Below are 21,020 nucleotides of genomic sequence, written 5' to 3'. Positions count from 1 at the left end.
TTTTAACTTTTATATTAGATTTATGATCCATGTTGAATTAACTTTTGGGTATTATGTGAGGTCAGGGCAGGGTTTATTATTTCCTGTATAGGATATTTAATTCTTCCACCACTATTTTGAAAAACCTTTCCTTTCCGTATTGGAATACCTTAGTACTCCTTTCAAAAATCACATGACCACATAAATGTGCATCTATTTTGAAGCTTTCTATTCTGTTCCTTTAATTTTGTTGCTCCTTATGCTAATACCATATTGTATTGATTACTGTACCTTTATGGTAAGTCTTCAGGTCAGATGGTCTAAGTCCTGCACCTTTGTTCTTCTTTTACAAAATTGGCTTAGATAACCTAGTTCTTCTGAAAATATATGTAGACTGTAGAATTACTTGCCAGTTTCTAAAAATAATCAGCTTAGTGGGATTACAGTTGAGGATATGTTGAATCTAAGGCTCAATTTGGGAAGAATTGACATCAATATTGAGCCTTTCAATCCATAAATATACATTCTCTCTTTGGTTATAGGTCTTATTTAATATTTGCAGCAATATTTTATAATTTTTAGTGTATAATTCTTGTGTGCCTCTTGGTTCATTTATTATGACGATTTTATATACTTTAAATAATTTAGGTAGAATTTAAAGTTTTTATCTTGCAATTGTCTCCTGCTAATACATAAAACTACAATTATGGTATTATCTTGGAATAACATTTTTCAGCCATAAAAAGGGATGAAATACAAATAAATGCTACAATGTGGATGAACCTTGAAAACACTGTGCTAATTGAAAGAAGCCAGACACAAAAGACCCCATATTGTATAATTCTATTTATATGAAATATCCAGAATAGGCAACTTCATGGAGAGAGGAAGTAGATTAGTGGTGTCAGGAAGTAAATGGGGAGTGACTGCTAATAGGTACAGCTTTCTTTTTGAGTGATGAAAATATCCTGGAATTAGATAAGGGTAATGGTTACACAACCTTGTGAATATACCAAAAAATCATTGAATCATACACTTTAAATGGGTGAAACATATGTTATGTGAATTATATAGCAATAAAAAAATAAAATTGTGCCCTGTAATTTTTTTTTGTAAGTTTCCTTACTAGTTCTAAATGTTGTTTGGTAGATTTCATAGGATTTTTTATACAAAATATGCGCAGAGAGACCCTTTTGTTTTTTTGTAAATTTTATGTTTTATTTCTTTTTTCTTACTTTATTGCAATGGCTCAAACCTCCTATACAGTATTGCATGGAAGAGGTGAGATTGGGCATCCTTGCCTTACTCCTGATTTTATGAGGAGTCTTTTACTGTATTAAAAATTGAGAAAGATTTTAGCTGTAGGATTTTCAGAGATTTTTGTTTTATCATATTGGGAATGTTCTCTTCCATTCCTAGTTGATTAGTGTTTTATCATGAGTGGTTTTTGAATTTTTTCAAAAATTTTTCTTTATCCATGGAATCTGTCATATAGTTTTTCTCTATTATTCTTGTAGTCTTCCTCTTTATCTTATATCTGATATTAAGGAAATAGTAAAATAGACAATTAAGTAGAGGATCCCACAGGAAATTTTAAAGGCTACGTGTGTAATCCACATTCCTTTGGGTAGAACTGGTTACATGCTTGCACCTAAATGCAAGGACGAATGGGAATTATAGTCTTTCTGTGTGCCCAGAAGATGCAGGAAATGATTGGTGAAAACAAAACAAGGGCAAAGATGATAATGGATAAAAAGTAATCCTGTGTTATATTTATGTAACACTATATATTATCTAATTCAAAACTCCATTTCATTGTGGCTTGTGTTAGAATTCAGCATGTATTTCTCAATATTAATGTTGTATAGGCTGTTGTCCCTGATTTTCTGTTTCTTATTCTTCCCATATTCCTGGCTTTTTTATCCAGTCCTAATATTTTCCATCTTCCTTTTTTGATTAGTATCCTGAAATTCAGTTTTACAGCTTAGACAACTTTCTTGAAATCCAGAACCACATTTCATGAGGTCTTTGAAACATGTCCATGCGGATGTTCCATTTTAAATGCCCTAAAATTCCATTTTAAATCCTTTCCTCCCACTGTATTTTCTACCTCAGATTAAAGGACACCATTCATCCCATTACTTAAGCCATTTTTATCTCCAGCTTCTCTCTCTCACTTTACGCATCTAATCACTCAAGTTCCATGCATTAATCTTCTAAAGTATTACTCAGATAGATTCCTTCTTCTGTTTTTCCATAGTTGCTGTTTTATCTCAGGCCCTTACTGTCGTGTGTAGAGTATCTCTGTATCCTTTGTAACATTTATCCTTATCTCAGCTCTCAGCCCCCTTCAATCCATCCCTCCCTCAGTCTCAGAACAATATTCTTAAAAGTATAAATTTAATAATACACTTTACTACATTAAATAACTTAAGGACCTGTCTTATCAGTGTTTATTTGCAAGCTTTTTTCTATTATTTTAAAGGAATAGAAATTTGTTTTCAAAGTAAGTTTCAAATATTGGATTTGAACAAATAAGTAACTGGATGAGGAGAGCCAGATTTCTCCCTGTCGAGGCCTTTGCAGATAAGCAAAGAAGGAAAGCCAGAGTGAACCAGTTAGTAATGGATTAGAGTTGGACATGTCAGTATGAGCTCATGTTCAGTGTAATTGTATATACAGATGGACAGACACAAAACCAATTATAGCTATGTATATATATTTGGGCTTGAATATATACATACATTTCCTAACTCTTTCTGCTGGCAGGGCCTGGGAGCAGTGATATCTCAGTAGCATCTAGCACACCCATGCCCAGATACTGGTTTCTAAATGTCATCCTCCATTAAAAGGAACTAGGGATCCTTGGAGAAATGGCTGGTTCTAGGGCTGGGGAAGTAAAAGTACAATATAAGCCTGGATCATCTGCTATGCTCTAAAACAATAAAGTGCTCAAAAAACAAATGGATGTCTTTGATTATGCCAGACATTAAAGGAACATAAGATAAGATACAATAAACCTCCCAGAAGAAAATATAGGCAAAACATTATCTGATATTCATCTCAAAAATACTCTCCTAGGGCAGTCTACCCAAGCAATAAAAATAAAAGCAAGAATAAACAAATGGGACCAAACTTACAAGCTTCTGCACAGCAAAGGAATTTTTTAAAATATAGAACAGTGCCACTTTTCTCACTTATGTTTTTGTTTCAGAAAAAAAAATTATTTTTCATAAAAATGTGATTTATGTTTGGGGGAGAAAAAAAAGGAGGATGAGAGCATGTCAAAGGACAGTAAGAGCCAACTTGAAAAAAGTTCCCAGTGGCCAAAGCTGGGACAGTCTGAGCAATAAAATTGGATTGGTATTGGATTATAACCTAAAGTGTAAAATAAATATATATGAGTTCCTAATTTAAATAAATGATTGAACAAATAATAGGAGTAGAAGTGACAAATCTTCCTTGTAGAATAATTCCAAATAATACACGTAGATAGAGGCTCCTCCAGGAAGTGAAGCTCACCCCTCATCCTTGAACGTGGGCTGGACTTAGTGACTAACTTCCAAATAAGAGAGTATGTGAAGATGAAGAATAGTAACTTGACGATGGGGAAGCCTGGTTAGCACTACCTTAACCGAGTGATCAAGGTTAGCATTGCGGGTGCCAAGTCTTGTTGATGATATATGCCCCCCCGATCTGCCATGATGAAAAGTGTACCTCACCACTGTGGAACTCTTCCCAAAACCCACAGTCCTAGTCTAGCCATGAGGAAAACATCAGGCAGACCCACAGGGGCTTTCTGTGAAGTACCTGGTGCATCTTCCTCAAGACTGTCAGGGTCATGAGTAACCAGGAAAAACTGAGAACCTGTCACACACCACAAGAGACAAAAGAGACATGATGACTCAGTGCAGTGTGGCGTCTTGGACTGGAGTCTGGAGCAGAGGAAGGCCCCAAGTGGAAACACTGGTGAAATAGGAATGTAGTCTGGGGTTTGGTGAATAGCAATGTTGGTTTCTTGGTTGTGCCACAGTAACGTAAAAAGGTTAATATTAGGGGAAACCCGGTGAGGCGTTTATGGAAACTCTCTTTGCAACTTTTCTGTAAATCTGAAATTATTTCAAATTAAAAATTATTTTAACACTTAAAAGGTGCCGTAGAAGACAGATATTGTCAAAGCTACCATGGTTGAGGCAGAGTCTTGGAGCCCGGAGACCTGACTGCCCAGCCTCTCCTCCACTTTTCACTCCTCCCCAGTCTGTCTCCCTCCCTTCCTGGAACCCCTGGGCACGTGTTTTGCAAACTACTGCCCCCATAGAAGTAAATCCCAAGTCCTGGGCTTGCCTTCTGGGGCCCCGCACATTCTCACCCTTGCCTAGCGTTCACCTTCATCATCTGTTGACTTCTTGTCTCTTGTATTTATTTCCTTCTTATACTCTGAAGGCGGTCCCTTTTCCTCAGTCAGACCATGACCTTCTGTTGATTTTTGCACATGCTATATTCTCTCAACGTGGAAGATTTTTCTCGAGCTTGTTTGGCCTCAAAAACTCTTCCTTTTGTGCCCTCTTTATATTGTGCTAGAATGCAGCTCAAGGTCTTCTCTCTGAAGTCTCTAAGGAAGAGGGAAGTACTCTGAAAATACTCCTACAGTAACAAGTAGTCTCTCCTAGTTGTGGGTGTGCATTCAACTTTCCTCCAGTAGTTGACAGGCTCCTTAAGGAGATGTCATCATTCATCTCTCTCTGCCACATATCAAGAAGTGCCTAGCACATAGTAGGTGTTCAGTAAATGTCGAATACACGGATGGATGGATGGATGGATGGATGAATAGTAGCAAGTGTATTAAAACAAACTCATTTTCTCTTTTTAAGTATTTGTATTTATTTGAATCTAGTTGTTATAAAGCTACAAATTCAACATTTTAATAAGCAAGTAGATCCCAGTTTGCCATCTTAAAAAGAAAAACATTGGGTTTTCAGGAGTAAATAACAGTCTTAACTCAACCAGTATGTATATACAAATTATTGAGGGCGGTTAGGTTTCATTCCTTTAAAGAACAAAAATTCAACATGATGCAAACTTTACGGTAAATGAAATAGGTACCATCATGTTGCCTTTTCAGTCTGCTGGTGCTTGAAGAAGTTGTCAGTAAAGCTAGCTGCATACATTTGTCTTCATTAGTCATTCCGAGGTGATGCTTTCCGACGCAGGTGGCCCAGCCATTCTCAGGCACTTTAATTTGCCAATTACTGTACCCGTGGCTAAGAACAGGTAGTGATTAGTTTCACGTTTTGCTCACTGGGCAGCTTAATGTTCTTGTCACCTTACGTTGAGTTTTAAATGTGCAAAGCACGGAGAATGTCAAACGTTTTTCTCAGACTTGAGGGCACACCTGGGGATGGGGGAGTTAGACCTAGTAACTTGAATTGCTTCTGGATATAGAAGTGACAGGGCCTGATTGATTAATAAAAGAACAAGATAATATGGCAAAAATACATCCAGAAAGGTAACATGAATGTATGTGTGTACATTACCTCCCTTGATATATCTCTTTATTCCTTACATGTCTCTTTTTCTTTTCTTTTCTTTTATCATAAGCACCACTGGCTAGTTTATGGAATCCAAGTGTTAGCTTGATGGCTTAGATTACTACCATTTAGGAAAAGAAAGAGAAAAATGGTAGGATATTATTTACAAAACAGCATTCAACCTTAATAATTTCCTTCTTTGAACATTCTCAGGCAGCACAGGTTACCCAAAACACAATGAAATGCACCATGAATCCCTTTTGACATAATGAATATCCACTACCTTATATTTTGGTCAATTTTCCTCCAACTATGACTCACCAATGTCTTCTTTTAAAAATTGCCATAGAAAGGTAGAAAAGTTTCCTTTGGAAAAATCCAAAACCACACCAGCAGTTTTGTCTGTGGTCCTTTGACTTCCTTGCCTGGGAGTGAAGTTGACTCATTTATGGAGACTTAACCTCGTGCCATTATTAGCAGAAAATATTACTTAACATTATAAGAAGGCATGGGAAAATGTCAGGCACACAGCATCCCACATATAAACTTTATTTGCTATCCTCTTGAAGAATTTGTTTGCGTATAATGTTGTTCACGCCACTGATAACAGAAAATGTATTTAATAACTACTCAGAATTAATATGCTGTAGTATGCATGGCTGCCTAATTTAATTTATCTCTGATTAAGCCTATTATGTCTGAGATCACTTTACAGAAGAGATTTTTTTTTTTTTGCCAGCTGTAAGCTTATTTGAATTGTAATGTAAGTTAATAATGTGTGAAATAACCAGTGGTGCCTACTTCTAAATGTTAATTTTGCCAACTGACTTCCTGAGATGATGCATACCCAGATCGTTCGTTGGCATTTAGTTAATGTCTTGCATGAAGACCAGATACTGGAATGAATATGAAAATCAACTATTTTAGGAGGCAAAGACAAATGGAACAGTGGTGCTTTTCATTCTGAAATCCAGAGAGGAGGCCACTGTGTTAGGAAAGTAATTGAAAATCAATGACTGATAATCATGTAACAGGACATAAAAGATAACACGTAGCTTCTGCACGCTTTTTTGTGCTCCTTCAACATTAAACAATCATCTGATCAGAGAGAGTAGGAACCTCAAGGGTTTGGCAGTGATCTGCGCAGCTTTTGCCTGGATGCCGGGTAATCAGGTCTCTTCAGTGGGCCCCGCACGAGAGGGAAGGGACTGGGGCTGCTGCTCCGTGGCTCCTTCTCCCAGTTACAGACCAGGCTTGTCTCTTGGCTTATGCTGAACCAACTGTTTCCTCTGCCAGTTTCATTCTTCTTTTCACCATCACAAGTGGTTACCACCAAAAAGAGCGACCGGGCTGGTTACGTCCCCTTGCTCAGCAGTTGGCCTCGCATAGTTTGCGTTGCTCAGGATGTGAACTTTATTATTTGCATATATATTTAAATATGGTAGTCTGATTGCTTCTTAGCCACTCCATCCTTGGAAGGCCTTTTCTGGCCTTCTCATTGAAATTCTACGCAAGTCCACAAAGACCTTCTTTAAATCCTACTTGCTCCGTGCGGATCTCCCACCCGTCCCAGGCCACAGCCATTTCCTCCTGGAGCTCCTCTTGAGGTCACTTGCTTGATCATTTCGTCACCTTTCACGTTTTCTGCATTGAGCTCCCTGAAGGCAGAAACCTTGAGGTGCATATCTTTGCGGCCTCACGGTGCCTACCTGATACAGTATCTCGTGCAAAAAAATTATGTCAGTAGATGGTGGTGATTGATGATCAGAATGAAAACATGACCAGGGATCTTGAAATAGATCATGAACCCCGGGTGAATACATCTAAAGTCAGTCTGGGGGTTCTCACTTGTTTTAAATGTGAAGGTGGAAACTGGCATGCAGTAGTTAAGAAGTCAGAGATCATAGAGTGGATTTCTCCTTGCTTCAGGTGACTCTTGCAAGACCTGTAGTTTGAATCTCAGAACACACGCAAATCCTATTTCTTAGCCCTGGGTAACATGAGAATAAGCTGGAGAATTTCAGGCATACATGCTGGTGACTGCGACTCACCTTCAGCCCAGTGAAGTCAGGAAATTAGTATCATTTTTAAAAAGCTTAACCAGACGATTTTAGTAAGAAGGCAGAACTGAGAACCACTGGTATAAAAGAAACTTTAAAGGTCATGAAATGCATTCATCCATCTGGTGTTTGCTTGCTACAGCTGCTCAGCCCTGAAAGAAGAGTACTTCTGCTGAGAGGGCGAAAGTGGCAATTTTCTGAAGCAGGCGTCCACTGCCACTTCCAGTCCTCTCAAGCTACTGACAAGGGTGACCCACTGTCCCTGTTTATCAGGGACTGTGCCGGTTTTGGCCCGGAAAGTCCTGCACAGTGGGAAGCCCCTCATTTGGCCACCTTACTACCAATACACTCCTCCTTTGAATTCTACAGAATTGTCTTTTGATAAACTTCCTTTTGAAAAGAAGGGAGAGTATTTGGGGGGGGGGGTGAGAGTAGATTATTCAGGGAAAATATGGTAATAATTGTAACACTTGAAAACCTTAGCAGCCTTGAGGGGAAGGAAAGAGAAAAAGGCAAAACATCACAACAGGTTCTGAAAGAATTCCTACAAGTAAGATGAAACGGGGGGCTTCATTGCATGTCGTTAACTAAAGAACATCAAAATATGTATTCACTTTTATCTCTGCTAGGTAGATACATTAAGAATGATTTTGTGTGGGGTGGGGCAGTGGGTATAACTCAAGGGGTAGAGCCCATGCTTAGCATGCATGAGGCCCTGGGTTCAATCCCCAGTACCTCCTCTAAACATAAATTAAAAAATAAACCTAATTATCTCCACCCCACCAAATAAGAAAAAAAAATTTTTTTAAAGAACGATTTTGTAACATGAGAAAGCATTAAACAAAAATCCCAAATTTATAAATATAAATATAATCAGTGAAATTATAAGCTACTTGAGGATAGTTATTTTTGAAAGTAAGGAAACAAAAGACTTACTGAAGGCTGCATGGAAAGTTACTGACAGCACTCGGCTCCTAGGTCTTTTCTGGTAGGCTCTCTGGCCTCCTTCCTGCTACATCCTTTCCTTCTCAGCAAACGTTCAGCACAGTCTCTCCCTTTCAGATAAAGTAGATGTTGGTAGATTGATAGAAAAAGGGAAAGTATTTTATTATTAGAAATGATCTAACGGTTTACTTTGTAACTCATCATGAACGCCCGTTAGAGTTTTATTCTGGTGTCAGGGTCCAGTCCTGCGGTCTAGGGATGAATTTATCCCAGTTATTTTCCATTCAGGTCACGTTGATCACCGAGCAGCTGGTCCCATCCCTACATGGTTGATTCATTTCATTCACTGATTGCCAAAATTGCCAGATGTGTCCCAGTAATACGTCTGTCTTCATCACCAAATCACATCCACTGACTTGGCAGCACTTTGGTGATCAGCTGCCCAAGACACTGATGCTCCTGCACAGATGAAATTGGTAAACCAGATGTAGAAATGTCCAGTTTCATTGAAATTATGAAAGATTTTTCTCCCACTCTAAAAGTTAATAGGCTGCTATAGGAGAAAACATCAACAAATAAAACGTCTGATTTACCATGTTTGCCCTTTTTTCCTCAACCAAACATTTAGGTGATGTAATAAAACCCAGAGAAATCTATTGTAGGTGGGAAATTACAGATCAACTCACCCATCCTTTCCGAGATATGTTAATACATAGCACCCGAAAAGAAAAAAATGGGGAGAATTTATTTGTAGGCGAATAAGTTTGTGGTGTGCCAGGTTAAAAAAAAAAATCGATCCCCTGACTTGAATAGGGGAGGTGGAGAGCGTGGGACAGAGTCATGTTCCAAAATTATCCAACCACAGACCTCTGGAGGGACTTTATCCACCTCCTAATTTTATAGTTAAATCAACTATAGAAAGGTTAAGGGACTGACCCAAAGACAAATACTTGCCTTTTTTTCCCAGTCTCCTTTACCTGTCCCCCACTTTCCTATTGCTTCCCCTCATTGTCTGTAAGAACTTGCCCCTTGCTTTTTCGTGGCTGACAAGCTGCTTCTGGTTGACCAAGCATACTGGCGATCTGATGCCTAAAAATGGAAGTGAAAACAATTCACATAGAAAAGGTGTATTTTTAGAGATCAAGGGTTTCAGTTTCCTCTCATGTTCTGATTTTAATAGCTTTTATCTATTGGGCACTTACAATATGTCAGGCTCTTTATCTGCATTATATGATTTAATCCACATAACAACCTATGAAGTAGATAACAGTGTGTCCATTATCCTATTGGGGAGATTACTAGTTCCCTGAAGGCCACACGTTCCGTAAGTGAAAGAGTTGGGATTCAAAACAAGATCAGTCTTGACTATAAAGTTTTTCGTCTTGTCAAGCTCAAAGAGGTGACTGCAGCTCCATTAGAAGCGTTCTTGTTGACAACATGATTAAGTTTTTAGAAACTTACTGGTCCATAATTGAGCATGGCACAGAATAGAGAGAAGTACATAATTTCAGGTAGACAAATTTGTAAGAAATGTACTCAGGAAAATATAAACACATTCAAGTAATATATTAAAAGGATAACAAACAAGCTGACTTAAATTTGTTTGGGGGATGAGGTGAGGATATATGCATTCTTAAGCCAAAAATAGATCCCCTTCAAGCCAATAAAAGGGTGGGTACATAATTGGAAGGTGACCTGTGTATGTAATTGTGAGAATTTCTCATGTGGATATTTTCTTACTGGCTAACTGAGTGAATAACTGGCATTTCACAGCTAATATTCCATGACAGAGATTACTCAGCTGCCTTCCAAGGGAGCGACTATTGTTTAGTTATCTTAAAGTCACTTCATTTTCTGCAGTCTCTTTTCTTACTTAATAAATTTACATACCTTTTCCCGAAATAGTTATTTATTTGGGCCAATCCTCTTCCTATTCTGTTTTTAAATCATTTTCTTGCGGTCCATTTCTTTCTTTTTTCCTCCCCCCATTATTCCTCCATCTCTCCCTCCCCTCTTCCCTCCTTCCCTCCTTCCTGTGTATTTAAAAATTGATGTGGCATCGGCCTCAAACAGACTCTTTGTCCAAATTTCTAGAGCCAAGATAACAGTGAGATTCCCTATAAAGGTAAATTTATGGAGGAATTCAACTCACTTTGCTGGGGGTCCCTAGAAAATAACAGAGAATTAAAATGATTTTGGCACTGTCCTACCTGAAAGTAGTCATTAGGTAGTTAGTAGTTGATTTGAGGCAACGCCTAAAGTTCTCTGGATAAACTAACTCGACTAACGTGAAGTATGTAATAAGTACGCGAGGACAAGCTAAAATTGACAAGACTGGGAACTTGTGGTTCTGTCAGATTGAACACATGCATGTATATCTTCTTCTTCCAAACATCTCCCTAAAATTGCAGCAGAGAATCAAAAAACTATAAAGAGGCAGAAAGTGAGAATGAGAGAGAACAGAGGAAGAGGTGGTACCGAACAAGAGATGCTGGCAAGCTTGGGGAAGACGGCCCAGTGATGGAGGGTGGGGGTGGCTGAGAGGGACTGAGAGAAGCCTACAGATTCATTCCACGGGACCCTGGGGAGGCTTAGGAAGCGTGTGAGGGTGAGACTGGAAAAGGGGAACTGGTTAACAGTCGTTACCGAGTAGTTAGTAGTACTTAGTGGGACAGAGAGAGTGTATAGAACAGCTTGGCCCTGTTCCTCTCCAGCCTCACACTGCTGCTACCAAATCTCCATCCCCCCTGGAGGCTTGAGGCATCGTCCTGGGCTAAACTGAATCAGAGATGCTCTGGACTCAGGGAAACAAGGCCCAGGATAGAGAGATGAAACCAGGGGAACTGAGTGAAAGTCCACAGAGTGAACAGATAAGACCCTCCTGGACTGTCCCACAGCATAGCTCCCAGAGCACCTGTAGCCACAGACAGGCTCCTGAAACAGAAGTTTAAAGAATTCTTAGCTAGAGGAACTGAATAGCTCAAAGAAGTAACCTGACTGGCATTGGAGTGTCCCTAGCGAAATGGCTGGGTTCCCACCCGGTTACCTCCCAGGGATGCCTGCCAGGGAGTAAGCACATCCTCCCCCAACTCAGGTCTCCAGTCATTTGTGTAGGGACTCACTGCATCTGACTATAACTGAAGCCTACACTTTCTTTCCATATATATATATGTATTTGATAAATGTCACATGTATATATGAATATCTTAAATATAGATGGTGAGAGGGTCACCAGATATTTGAGTATAACCCCCAACAAAAAATGCAGTAAAATAGAGAGATCAAAACAGAGAGAGAGAGGGGGGTTGGGGGACTTAGAGAAAATATAGATAATTCAAGAAGCAAAAGAAGAGCTTTTAAAAACCTATAGTATCTTCCAAAAGATGGGAGACAGTATTATTTCCATGAAAATAAAACAGAAGTTATATAATATATATATATATATTATATATATATATAATATATATATAATATATATATAATATAACTTATGTTTATATATATATAAGAAACAATCAGAAAATAAGAAAGATATCTTGGAAATTAAACTCATGGTTAAAAAAAATTATTCAGACATGTAAAAGATAAAGTCAGGCAAACTTCCTAGAAAGTAGATAAACAAGCAAAGATGGACAGTGGTGGGAATAGTGGGGGAAAAGAAGGCAAGGAATGTAGTGGATCAATCCACGGGGTTCAACGTTTCAACCGCAGGCGTTCCAGAAAGAGAAAATAGGAAAAAAAAAAAAAAAAAACAAACGGTGGGGAGACAAGTATCAAAGAACAATACAAGAAAAATTTTCAAATCAGAATGACAGGAATTTCCAGTTTTAAAGGGAAGAGCAAGTTCCTAGACAGTGGTTAAGAAAAGATCCTTGTTAAGTTTCTTTAGAACACCAGGGATTAAAAGGAAGAGTCCAAAACCTTCTGGAGAAATAAAGCAGGTCCCAGATAACAGATCAGGAAAGCCAGCGGCATCCGACTTCACCGCCGCAGCCCTGGAAGCTGGAAGACGGTGAAGTTCAGCCTTCAGAATTCCGAGGGCAGTGGCTTTTTCACTCGGACCTAAATGGCAAGCGTAACTGGCAAGCACGTGCGAGAGCAGAGTTAGGACATTTTTCAGACACGCAAGGAAGGTCTCAGCAAATTTACCTCCCATGTACCTTTCCTCAGGAAGCCACTAGAGAATGAGGATCTACAAAAATGAGGCTGTAAACCAAGAAAGCGGAAACCATGGGATCCAGGAAACGGGGGACCCAGCACAGGCGAGAGGCACAGGGATTTCGCAAGATGCTGTTAAAAAGAAGCCCCAGGACAACAGGTGGGCAGCTGGCCTGGGAAACCAAACCGCGAGACCTGACGGACTCGGGGAGGCTCCTGGAGGGAAAAGCACGTCTGACAGATTAACTGACTGAGATGATCACGTTAAAAAAAAAAAATGTGTTTTAATAGGGTTTTTATAGTTCCTTTGAAAAGTTCAAGAGCAGTCAGTAATAGATACACACAAAAAGGAAGGAAGAAAAAGACAACAGCAGGAAGAACGAAATATTGAACAAGCCAGGATGTGGGTTCTAACACTATGTGGCCCGAAAGTAAACAGTATTACATAGTGACAGCGGTGTAAACACAGAGTATCAGTTTACCGCAAACTGCTGTGTAACCTACTGGAAAGACGGGGGAAGGATGCTTATGGGGAGGTGGCGATGGTGGAAGACAATGTCACATTGTCCTCATTTGGCACAGTAGGAAGACATTAGATAATCTCTAAAAAACTGATCATTTAAGAAAGATCAGTGTACACACATTACCTCAATAAACGGAAGCAAATTTCAGAATTACAAGTGTCCTCTCCCATGACAGGATTCAGCCTCCTTGAAGGGGAGGGGTGGGTTCGATTCACGGGTTAGTCTTCCTGCCCCGGGCCAGCCCACAGATTAACCTCTGGTTGGGGCAGAAGTCTTACCTGTACAGCAGGCTGCTTGCTCTGGCAAATCATTATCTTTCATAATAAAAATAAACCACAAAAAACGTGGTTTCTGAGGAGCAGGAGGGGGTGGTGGAGACGGGGGTGCGGGGTAAGGGGATTGCTGGTTTTGATGAGAGGCCTTGAAACACTCCTTACCTCTTGACACAATGGGCATGTATGACTTTGATAAGTATTGAGTTGTTTTTTTTAAAAAGACTGGATATAGAAATAAAGGTTATAAAACCAAAGTGCGCAACACCCCCTCCCGCCAAAAAGAGCAGAGACAGAGAAGGAGGGACACTTTGGCGGTGCTTCTCTTGATATCTTTCAGGACTCATTCGTTTATCTCACGTCTGATGACAAAGTCAGAGCCTCAGAATATCTGCCAGCCTCCCTCCAACCAACTTGTTCTGTCACCAGCAGTCACCCCCCCACATTCTGTGTTTAAGCTCTACTGGGCCACTTTATGTCCCCTTTATAACACCTGCATTTTCTCTCACCTGGGCCTTTGCTTATAGTGCAGTTATATTTACCTTCCATCCATACATGTTACACACACACACACCCCTCCCAAAGTCCCCTGGTTCCACCTCCATCCCTCCCTGCTTATCTGTCAGCCAGCATCCCTCTCTGATCATAGCATCCTCCCCTTTCCTTCTTTACCATAATTCCTGTCGCATTGTCCTTGGCACCACTTACCACACACCGCTTTGAAATCACGGTTGTTTTTTCCCCTTGTTCAGTCTTTGTTAAGAGCTCGCAGGTGACAAGGACAGGGACCATATTGCACTGATATTTATCCCTCCTCTAGAGCCCGGCAGAGTACTGATATAATTCAGGTACTGCCCCCAGATAATAATTAAATGAATAAATGAATCTTTCATTAAATGTGAAATCTGTTGGGTCATATGGCCCAGTGCTAAACATCTGTATCCATGTAAATAACTATTACTGGAAGGTAAGGAGTTTTACTTGTTTTCCTTCCTCCTAAAGGGGAAGATGGTACCCAGAGTCCAGAGGGTTAACTCCTCCCTGAAATTTTTGATTGTGCTTCCTGTGTGGGAAATGCAGAAAACTTGTCACCTGGAGGGTTTTTATTTGACTCTGCAGGGGTTTCAGGGTAGCCTTGTATTGAGGGAGATGTTGCAAGTAGGAAGTCACCTTGGCTTCCAGATAGAGAAACTCCCAGCCATCCCCCTGCACCTGGTGGATGTAGCCCAGCCTCAGATGCGGCAGGAAAAGGGAGAGCACTGACGTGAAGCAGGCATTCTGTAAATACTCAGTGATGACATGGTCATCTGGTCGAATGGCCCATGAGGGTTCACGGCCACAACTGCTCCCACCTAATTAAAGCCCCTTTCTACCTCGTCAGGCTTTATACCACACTCCCCGAATCTCCTTATAACCACTCAGACGATCACCTAACAAATTAAAAAAAGGGATTAATCTAAAACATTCCCTTTGTGGAAATAACTAAATATCGATCGGTCTTACGGTATACGCAAATAGTGGAGAACTATGAAGCCATCAAAAAGAACGAGGTGGACCTTTAAGTCCTGGTACAGCAAGGGCTTCAACATGTGCTGCTAAAGGAAAAAGTGAATGTGGAATAGGATGACCTTCTTCATGTGTCTGCTCAAATACCACCTTTTCAAAGAGGCCCTCCTTAACCACTGCATTTATAATTGCAAATGCCCCCCTCCCCAGCATTTTCATTACCATTTATCCCTATTGGACATAATTTCACTTGTTATTTTATGATCTAGCTCCTCTACTGGCATGTCAGGTGCATGAGGGATGTTGTGTGTGTTTTATTTACTCTTCCCCCCACCACCCTGGAAAAATGAATGGCCAGATGAATGAATTCGTGGAACAAGTTTATTATTTGCATAGGAGGTTACTCTTTGCGTAGAATTTCTAAAAGGCTACACCAACCTAGCAGTAGTTATCTCTGTGCAGTAGAAATGAAGGCATGTGGGTGGAAGATGGACTTTTATTGTCTATATCTTACCATGTACATGCATCTGTTTTTAAAATAAAAACACCAGTTTAATAGGGAATCTCATTGAAAGTGTTTCTCGAACGGCTATAATGAAATACAGGTGATTCAGTCAGCATCGTTTACTTCTGGTCCCCAGGTAATGAGCACCATTCAGAATTTCTCTTCTTTTCAGAAGTCAAGCTATAAATGGCCACGATTCAAGTCCATGGACTTTATATTTTATGAAGCCTTTACCAACAGAGACTTTTTATTTTCCATCAGAGTGGAAACATCTGTACTTATGTTGCGGTAGGGGAAAAAATTGGGTTTTTAAGTCAGACACTTATGTCTTCTAACTTACAGCTGAGTGACTTGGGGCAGGTTACTGAACCACCCTGAGTCTCAGTTCCCTTACCTGTAACATTGGGATGATTTTTCCTATGAGCAAAAGATGTTGTCCAAGCAAAACAAGGTGAAGTCTGTACATTCAGTGCCGAGCAGTATCTGGTTCAAAGCAGGGTTCAGTCAGTGTCAGGCTCTCCCCTCCCCCCTGTAGAAGGTGACCCAGGGATATTCTTACCCCTGACTACTCAAAGCGTGGCCCCAACATCACCAAGGACTTTATTAGAAATGCAGAATCTCAAGCCCTACCTGATCTAATGAATCAGAATCTATAGTTTAACAAATACCCAGGTCATTTTTAAGCACAGCAAAATTTAAGAAGCTCTGTTCTTGTGTTTCTTACAGTACTGTTTCAGACAGGCTTGTATTCATCATGTTTTTTATCTTCTGTATTTTACGAGATGTATCTTGACATCTTAGAGTCTTGCAGAAGCCAGGGAGGCATAGCCCTTCCCAGACTTAGCTACTTTTTAGAGAGAGCACTGTCTGGGAGCACACTTTTGATTTGCACGCCCCACCTGTGCCCTTTTACCAGGCTCCTGCAGTCCAGGACACTATCTCCCTGCCCTAAATCACCCTGGGGCCAGGTACCAGACAATGAGATATCACCCCTGGACCCCAGAACCTACTGAGATTATTTAAACCGTCCAACCCTAAACCTTCTTACCCTGCCTTGCTTTGTCTTTCCTGCAGAAACCACAGAAAAGGTTCTGGCTCACATCTTTTCCTTATTTCCCCTGCTCCTGACCAACCTTGGTACCTCCCCATGTAGCCCTTCACGGCACCTCCTCTTGGGAGCTACGTGTAACACACTATCTTTTCAGCGGCCAGCATCTCTAATTTGTTGGCCATCCCATACCTGAATAAAACCAACACATGTGAAAACAGGGCTGCCCTCTTAAACTTTTTTCCAGGTTAAATGCCACCTACGACTCTGCCCCATTCACCTTGCCAGCTTTAGTCTCATTGGGAGAAGTGTGAGGGTGCCCAGCAGAGCCAGGTGTTCTGGTGGGGTGGGACTGACAGGCTGAAATGTAAGAGGAGGCTTAAGCCACTTCATCAGCCTGAACTTACTTTTAAATAAAGATGATCAAGGATAACCATGAACAAGGTTGTAAATCTGCTTAACGCAGTATGACTACATTGAATGCCAGTGATGCTCCTTGAGCACAGGCTTTGAACATTTCAGAAACTGCTATTGCAAATGATTAAGACCTCCAAGATAATGGAACAGTTTGAATTGAAACACACAGACTCATTTACAGTATTCTGAGATGTCAAGGAAACAGATGAAAACCTGCCATCCACATCTATTCATTTTTTTTTTCCCTGTGGCTTCTTAATATGGTCTATATGTTTTAGGGAGAAATAACTCTTGCGAGGGAGCGGCTTTTGTGTTACCAAGAAGCTTCCCTTCCCACATTTGCATTTGCCTCTTGTCTCTTCTGTTTTGAAGAGTCCTGATATATGGAAGTGAGCTAACTGCAGCTGAACTTAATAAAAGCAAATATTAAAAAAACATACAAGGGACTTTTCTCCGTATGACTGAGAGAAAAGAATACAATAAGGAGTATCTATTTCAGAAATATTCCACATTTGTTAGATATAGGACGATGAGAACTGAAGATAGTAATTTTATGGTAACTTTCCCCTTATAATTTTTTTAAATATGATTTTATTAAGAAATTAGGATTTGATTAGCAGCTTTTAATTAGAAATGTTGGACAAGGAAGTTTTCCATTATCATATGACTATCAATTTTGCTTCCATAAAAAAATTAAACCCTTACCACACACACACACACACACACACGAGTAATGTGGGGTGATGGACATGATAACTAACTTTATCGCGGTCATCATTTCACTATGTATGTGTGTGTGTTGATGAAAAAAATTGAGCAATAGTCAAAGAAAGAAAGAAATGGAAATTTTATTCAAGCCACCCTGAGGATTGTAACTCGAGAGACAGTCTCTCAGGGAGCTCTGAGAACCATCCTGCAGAGGTCGGGGGGAGGGGCAGCAGATACGTGATTTTGGAGAAGAGGGTACTGCAGTCAAGCACACATCTTGGTAGACGTTCACTGCTATTTGCAAGGAACATGGTTAATGATTTTAGTGCTTTTCTAAGTATGGGAAGATGCAAGAATCTGAGTTCATAAAACTCTCCTGAAAATATCTCACTATCTGAGGGGTCTGTCCTGCCAGTTTTCCTAGAACACAAAGTACCTCCCTCATCCTGATCTTTGCCCTGAATCCCTTTCAGGGTGTGTTGTAGGTCAGCATCTGCAGGAGTTAATGACACGAGTCTGGTAGAACTGGATGGTGAGCAGCCTTCTTTATTTTACAGTCCCCTCCTTTTCGGTCTTAATTTCGACCAAGGTTCTGGAGGCATTCCATGACCAGTTTGTCCCGCTGTGCTAGGAATGTGCATTCCCAGGTGGGGCAAGCATTTCATTGCTAGGCCTCTCAAAGTGCTGCTGCTGAATTAGGCCCTGTTAGCAGAAGCTGAAAGCCCAGTTTTGTACGTAAGGGATCTGAGGCTCTGTCATGGTCTCGGACACGGTTCCCCCTTGTTGTTTCTTCCCATATCCAGAGTGACACTATTGCAATCATCGATCTTACAGAACTGTATGTTTGGTCAGTTGTTTCAGGACATCAGTTTTTTTTTGCTGTTGGAAGCTCAGTCATACATTTGGTCATGCAAGAAACTCATAATCTGGTAAAACAGGCAGAAATACAAGGAATAAGGTTAGTAGCATTAAAGAGGTTACAAGTAAGTATTTAAGTGAGAACACCCACTAGGTGTGGCCCAGTATCTCCCCAGTCGTCTGACCAATCTGTTCTGCACCAATCTGTGTCTTTAAGGGAAATGACATATTGACATTGTCCATAAAGTTCACCAGAGATGTCTGTACATACACGTGAGTGGTGGGTCATTGTGACCGCTTGTAGGACTGAGAAAGGAATGCTGTCTTCTAAGGAGTTACATGGCTGATGCCAGAAGAAAGGAAAATCGATCTTTATGGTGGAGCTGGCATTTCTGCTATTGGGGAGGTCTGGTCAATGCATAAAGCAGACGCCTGATGCAACATACAGAGGGGAGGGAGGAGGCCCAAGCGGGCAAAGGAAAAATGTTTGTTTTGAAATTGGTCTTGTCTTGCCTTAAAATATGAATTTTTATTTCATCCCATGTATATCAAATCCTGTTTATACATACCTTATACAATTTTGTTTGTCAATTATACTTTGATGAAGCTGGAGGAAAAAAACTTACCTGTCATGACCACAAAAAGAATCTTTGGCTGCAGGTATCAGGATTTTGCTTCCCAGAGCTGGTCCTATCAGACTCAACACTCCTGCCCAAGCTGTGTCTAAAATTTGACTTGTGGCCTGTACGAATGACGTCCCTGGAAACCACATGCTTGTTTCTCAGTAGGTATTTTGTTTGATTGCTCCTTGACCCTTTTCCAAGAACCCTAATTTGCCCAAGGGAGTCTCACACAGGAAAAGGGTGCTTGCATCTGCTTAGGGAAATGTGCCTGAAATAATGCCGTATTTAGAACGGAGTAACAGAATGGAATGGAATGGATTGATCAGCCAGTTTGAGCAGGCAGAGAGCAACCCGGGCCTCGTAACTCATATAAAAGGAGCCTGCAGCCAAGCACTTTGCCCAGACCATCTGCCAAGACCCATCTCTATTCAAGGAACGTGGTCTCTGTAAACTCCGTGCAAAATTCTTACTCCTACAAATGCCTCGAGGCATGCTATCTCATCTTAAGTTTCACTTATACTTCTAAGATGGTGCGGATTTCTCGATTCAGCCCTGCAGACCCCAGTGTAGAAATTGCTGTCCGAGGTATGTTACCCATTTTAAACTTCCCTGAGCTCTGGGTGGTGGTAACACTGTGCCTGGAAGGTAGAGCGCTTTCTTGGTGGCCTGGAGAGGTGGCAAGTGTGCTAATGCCCGGCTTCCCCCCGGGGAGAGCTAGATTCTGCTTCTTTCTTACTCACTGAGCTTGAAATGAACTGGCAGTCAGAAGTCGGGAGCTGACGTCTCATCTAGCAGAATGGAGGACGAATTGAGGCAAATGAAAAAACAAAAAGAAAAGCAACAGAACATTGCCCCTGCACAGCTCTTTTGTGCTTCTTCGTTTCCCATTTCTGCTACTTTGTCTTTTTCCTCTTCATTTGTCTGCCAAGAAAATATAATTGATTTGTTTATAGCCATAGCCTCAAGGTGGGCAACCCTGAAATGTCATAGGTGGCAATAAAAAACTTCTTAAAATAAGTTTGAAAAACCTGAAGCTGAATTGATTTCTTTCCATCTTAATCTTTTTCTGCTATTTAATACCAGTAAAAAAAAAAAAAAAAATCAACCACTGACCGTATTTCAGTTATCAAGGCTAAGCTTAAATAAAGCTCTCTTTTATGTAGAGTGGTAAGGAGAGTTTACCTTTTAAAAAAAAAAGTGAAATCCATCTTTGCACAATTAGCAAATTATTAAGCGACCTTTCCTTCAGAGTCTGCAAGCCGTTGCTTGTTTTCACTAATAAGAGTACATGTTTTACAAGGTTCATGTTGATTAATTGACAAATGCTGATAAAATCAAAGCAGGGCTGAAATGCAGTGCCCAGCTGCAGCATAAATTACTTCCGTTCAATAATGTTTCAAGTGCCTATACATTTATGGCTCACCTTTCAATAAATATCACTGTCTTAATTGAAACATCCGTTGTGGAGATTTATCTCTGAAGATGACTTATCAGGAACCCTGGCGAGGACTGAACATTTCTACACCTGTGTGTGCTTTTCTGCGCAATTAAAGGCATCGATTGCTGTGAGCATTTTAAAAATGGATGCTTTATGTTGTATGTGAAATGAGCACTAACGCATTTTAATGTACTTTGGAAATCATGCACCCTTGATTGGCCTAAGTATAGTGTTCCCCACATTTATGGAGAGCTTCAGCTATGAAAGATAAATACATAAATGCTCTAAACTAGTAGCCTTTAGTGAAGGGCATACTAAAATCATGACATTGACATGTTCATTGACATCCAGCTGTTTTGGCAGCTCTGTCGGACTCCATTAGCAGGTCTGTAGCTGACTGTTTTTCATCCTCAGATGTGTTTCAGGTTGGAGATGCTTGGCCAAACCCAGA

At 40.4% G+C, this 21,020-nt stretch overlaps 1 protein-coding gene across 7 annotated transcripts in view; it reads left to right on the top strand.

Moving 5' to 3' along the window:
- ENOX1 (ecto-NOX disulfide-thiol exchanger 1) overlaps window positions 1–21,020 on the top strand; it is a 512,511-nt gene that overhangs the window by 261,923 nt on the left and 229,568 nt on the right. For 5 of the 7 annotated variants that reach the window (XM_032496083.1, XM_032496080.1, XM_032496084.1 and 2 more), the window contains one exon: window positions 12,683–12,830. The exons of 1 other annotated variant lie outside the window; for it this stretch is intronic. In XM_032496083.1, the coding sequence (XP_032351974.1) occupies window positions 12,743–12,830 (88 nt within the window). In that variant the 5' untranslated portion in view covers window positions 12,683–12,742. Of the gene's footprint in view, window positions 1–12,682; window positions 12,831–19,315; window positions 19,717–21,020 lie in introns of those variants that run through there. One more of the 7 variants, XM_032496085.1, reaches the window with a different exon arrangement.

This window comes from Camelus ferus, chromosome 14, assembly GCF_009834535.1.
Source record: "Camelus ferus isolate YT-003-E chromosome 14, BCGSAC_Cfer_1.0, whole genome shotgun sequence".
Lineage (NCBI taxonomy): Eukaryota > Metazoa > Chordata > Mammalia > Artiodactyla > Camelidae > Camelus > Camelus ferus.
Note: the sequence above shows the minus strand (reverse complement) of the source record. Positions and strands in the feature narration are given on the sequence as shown.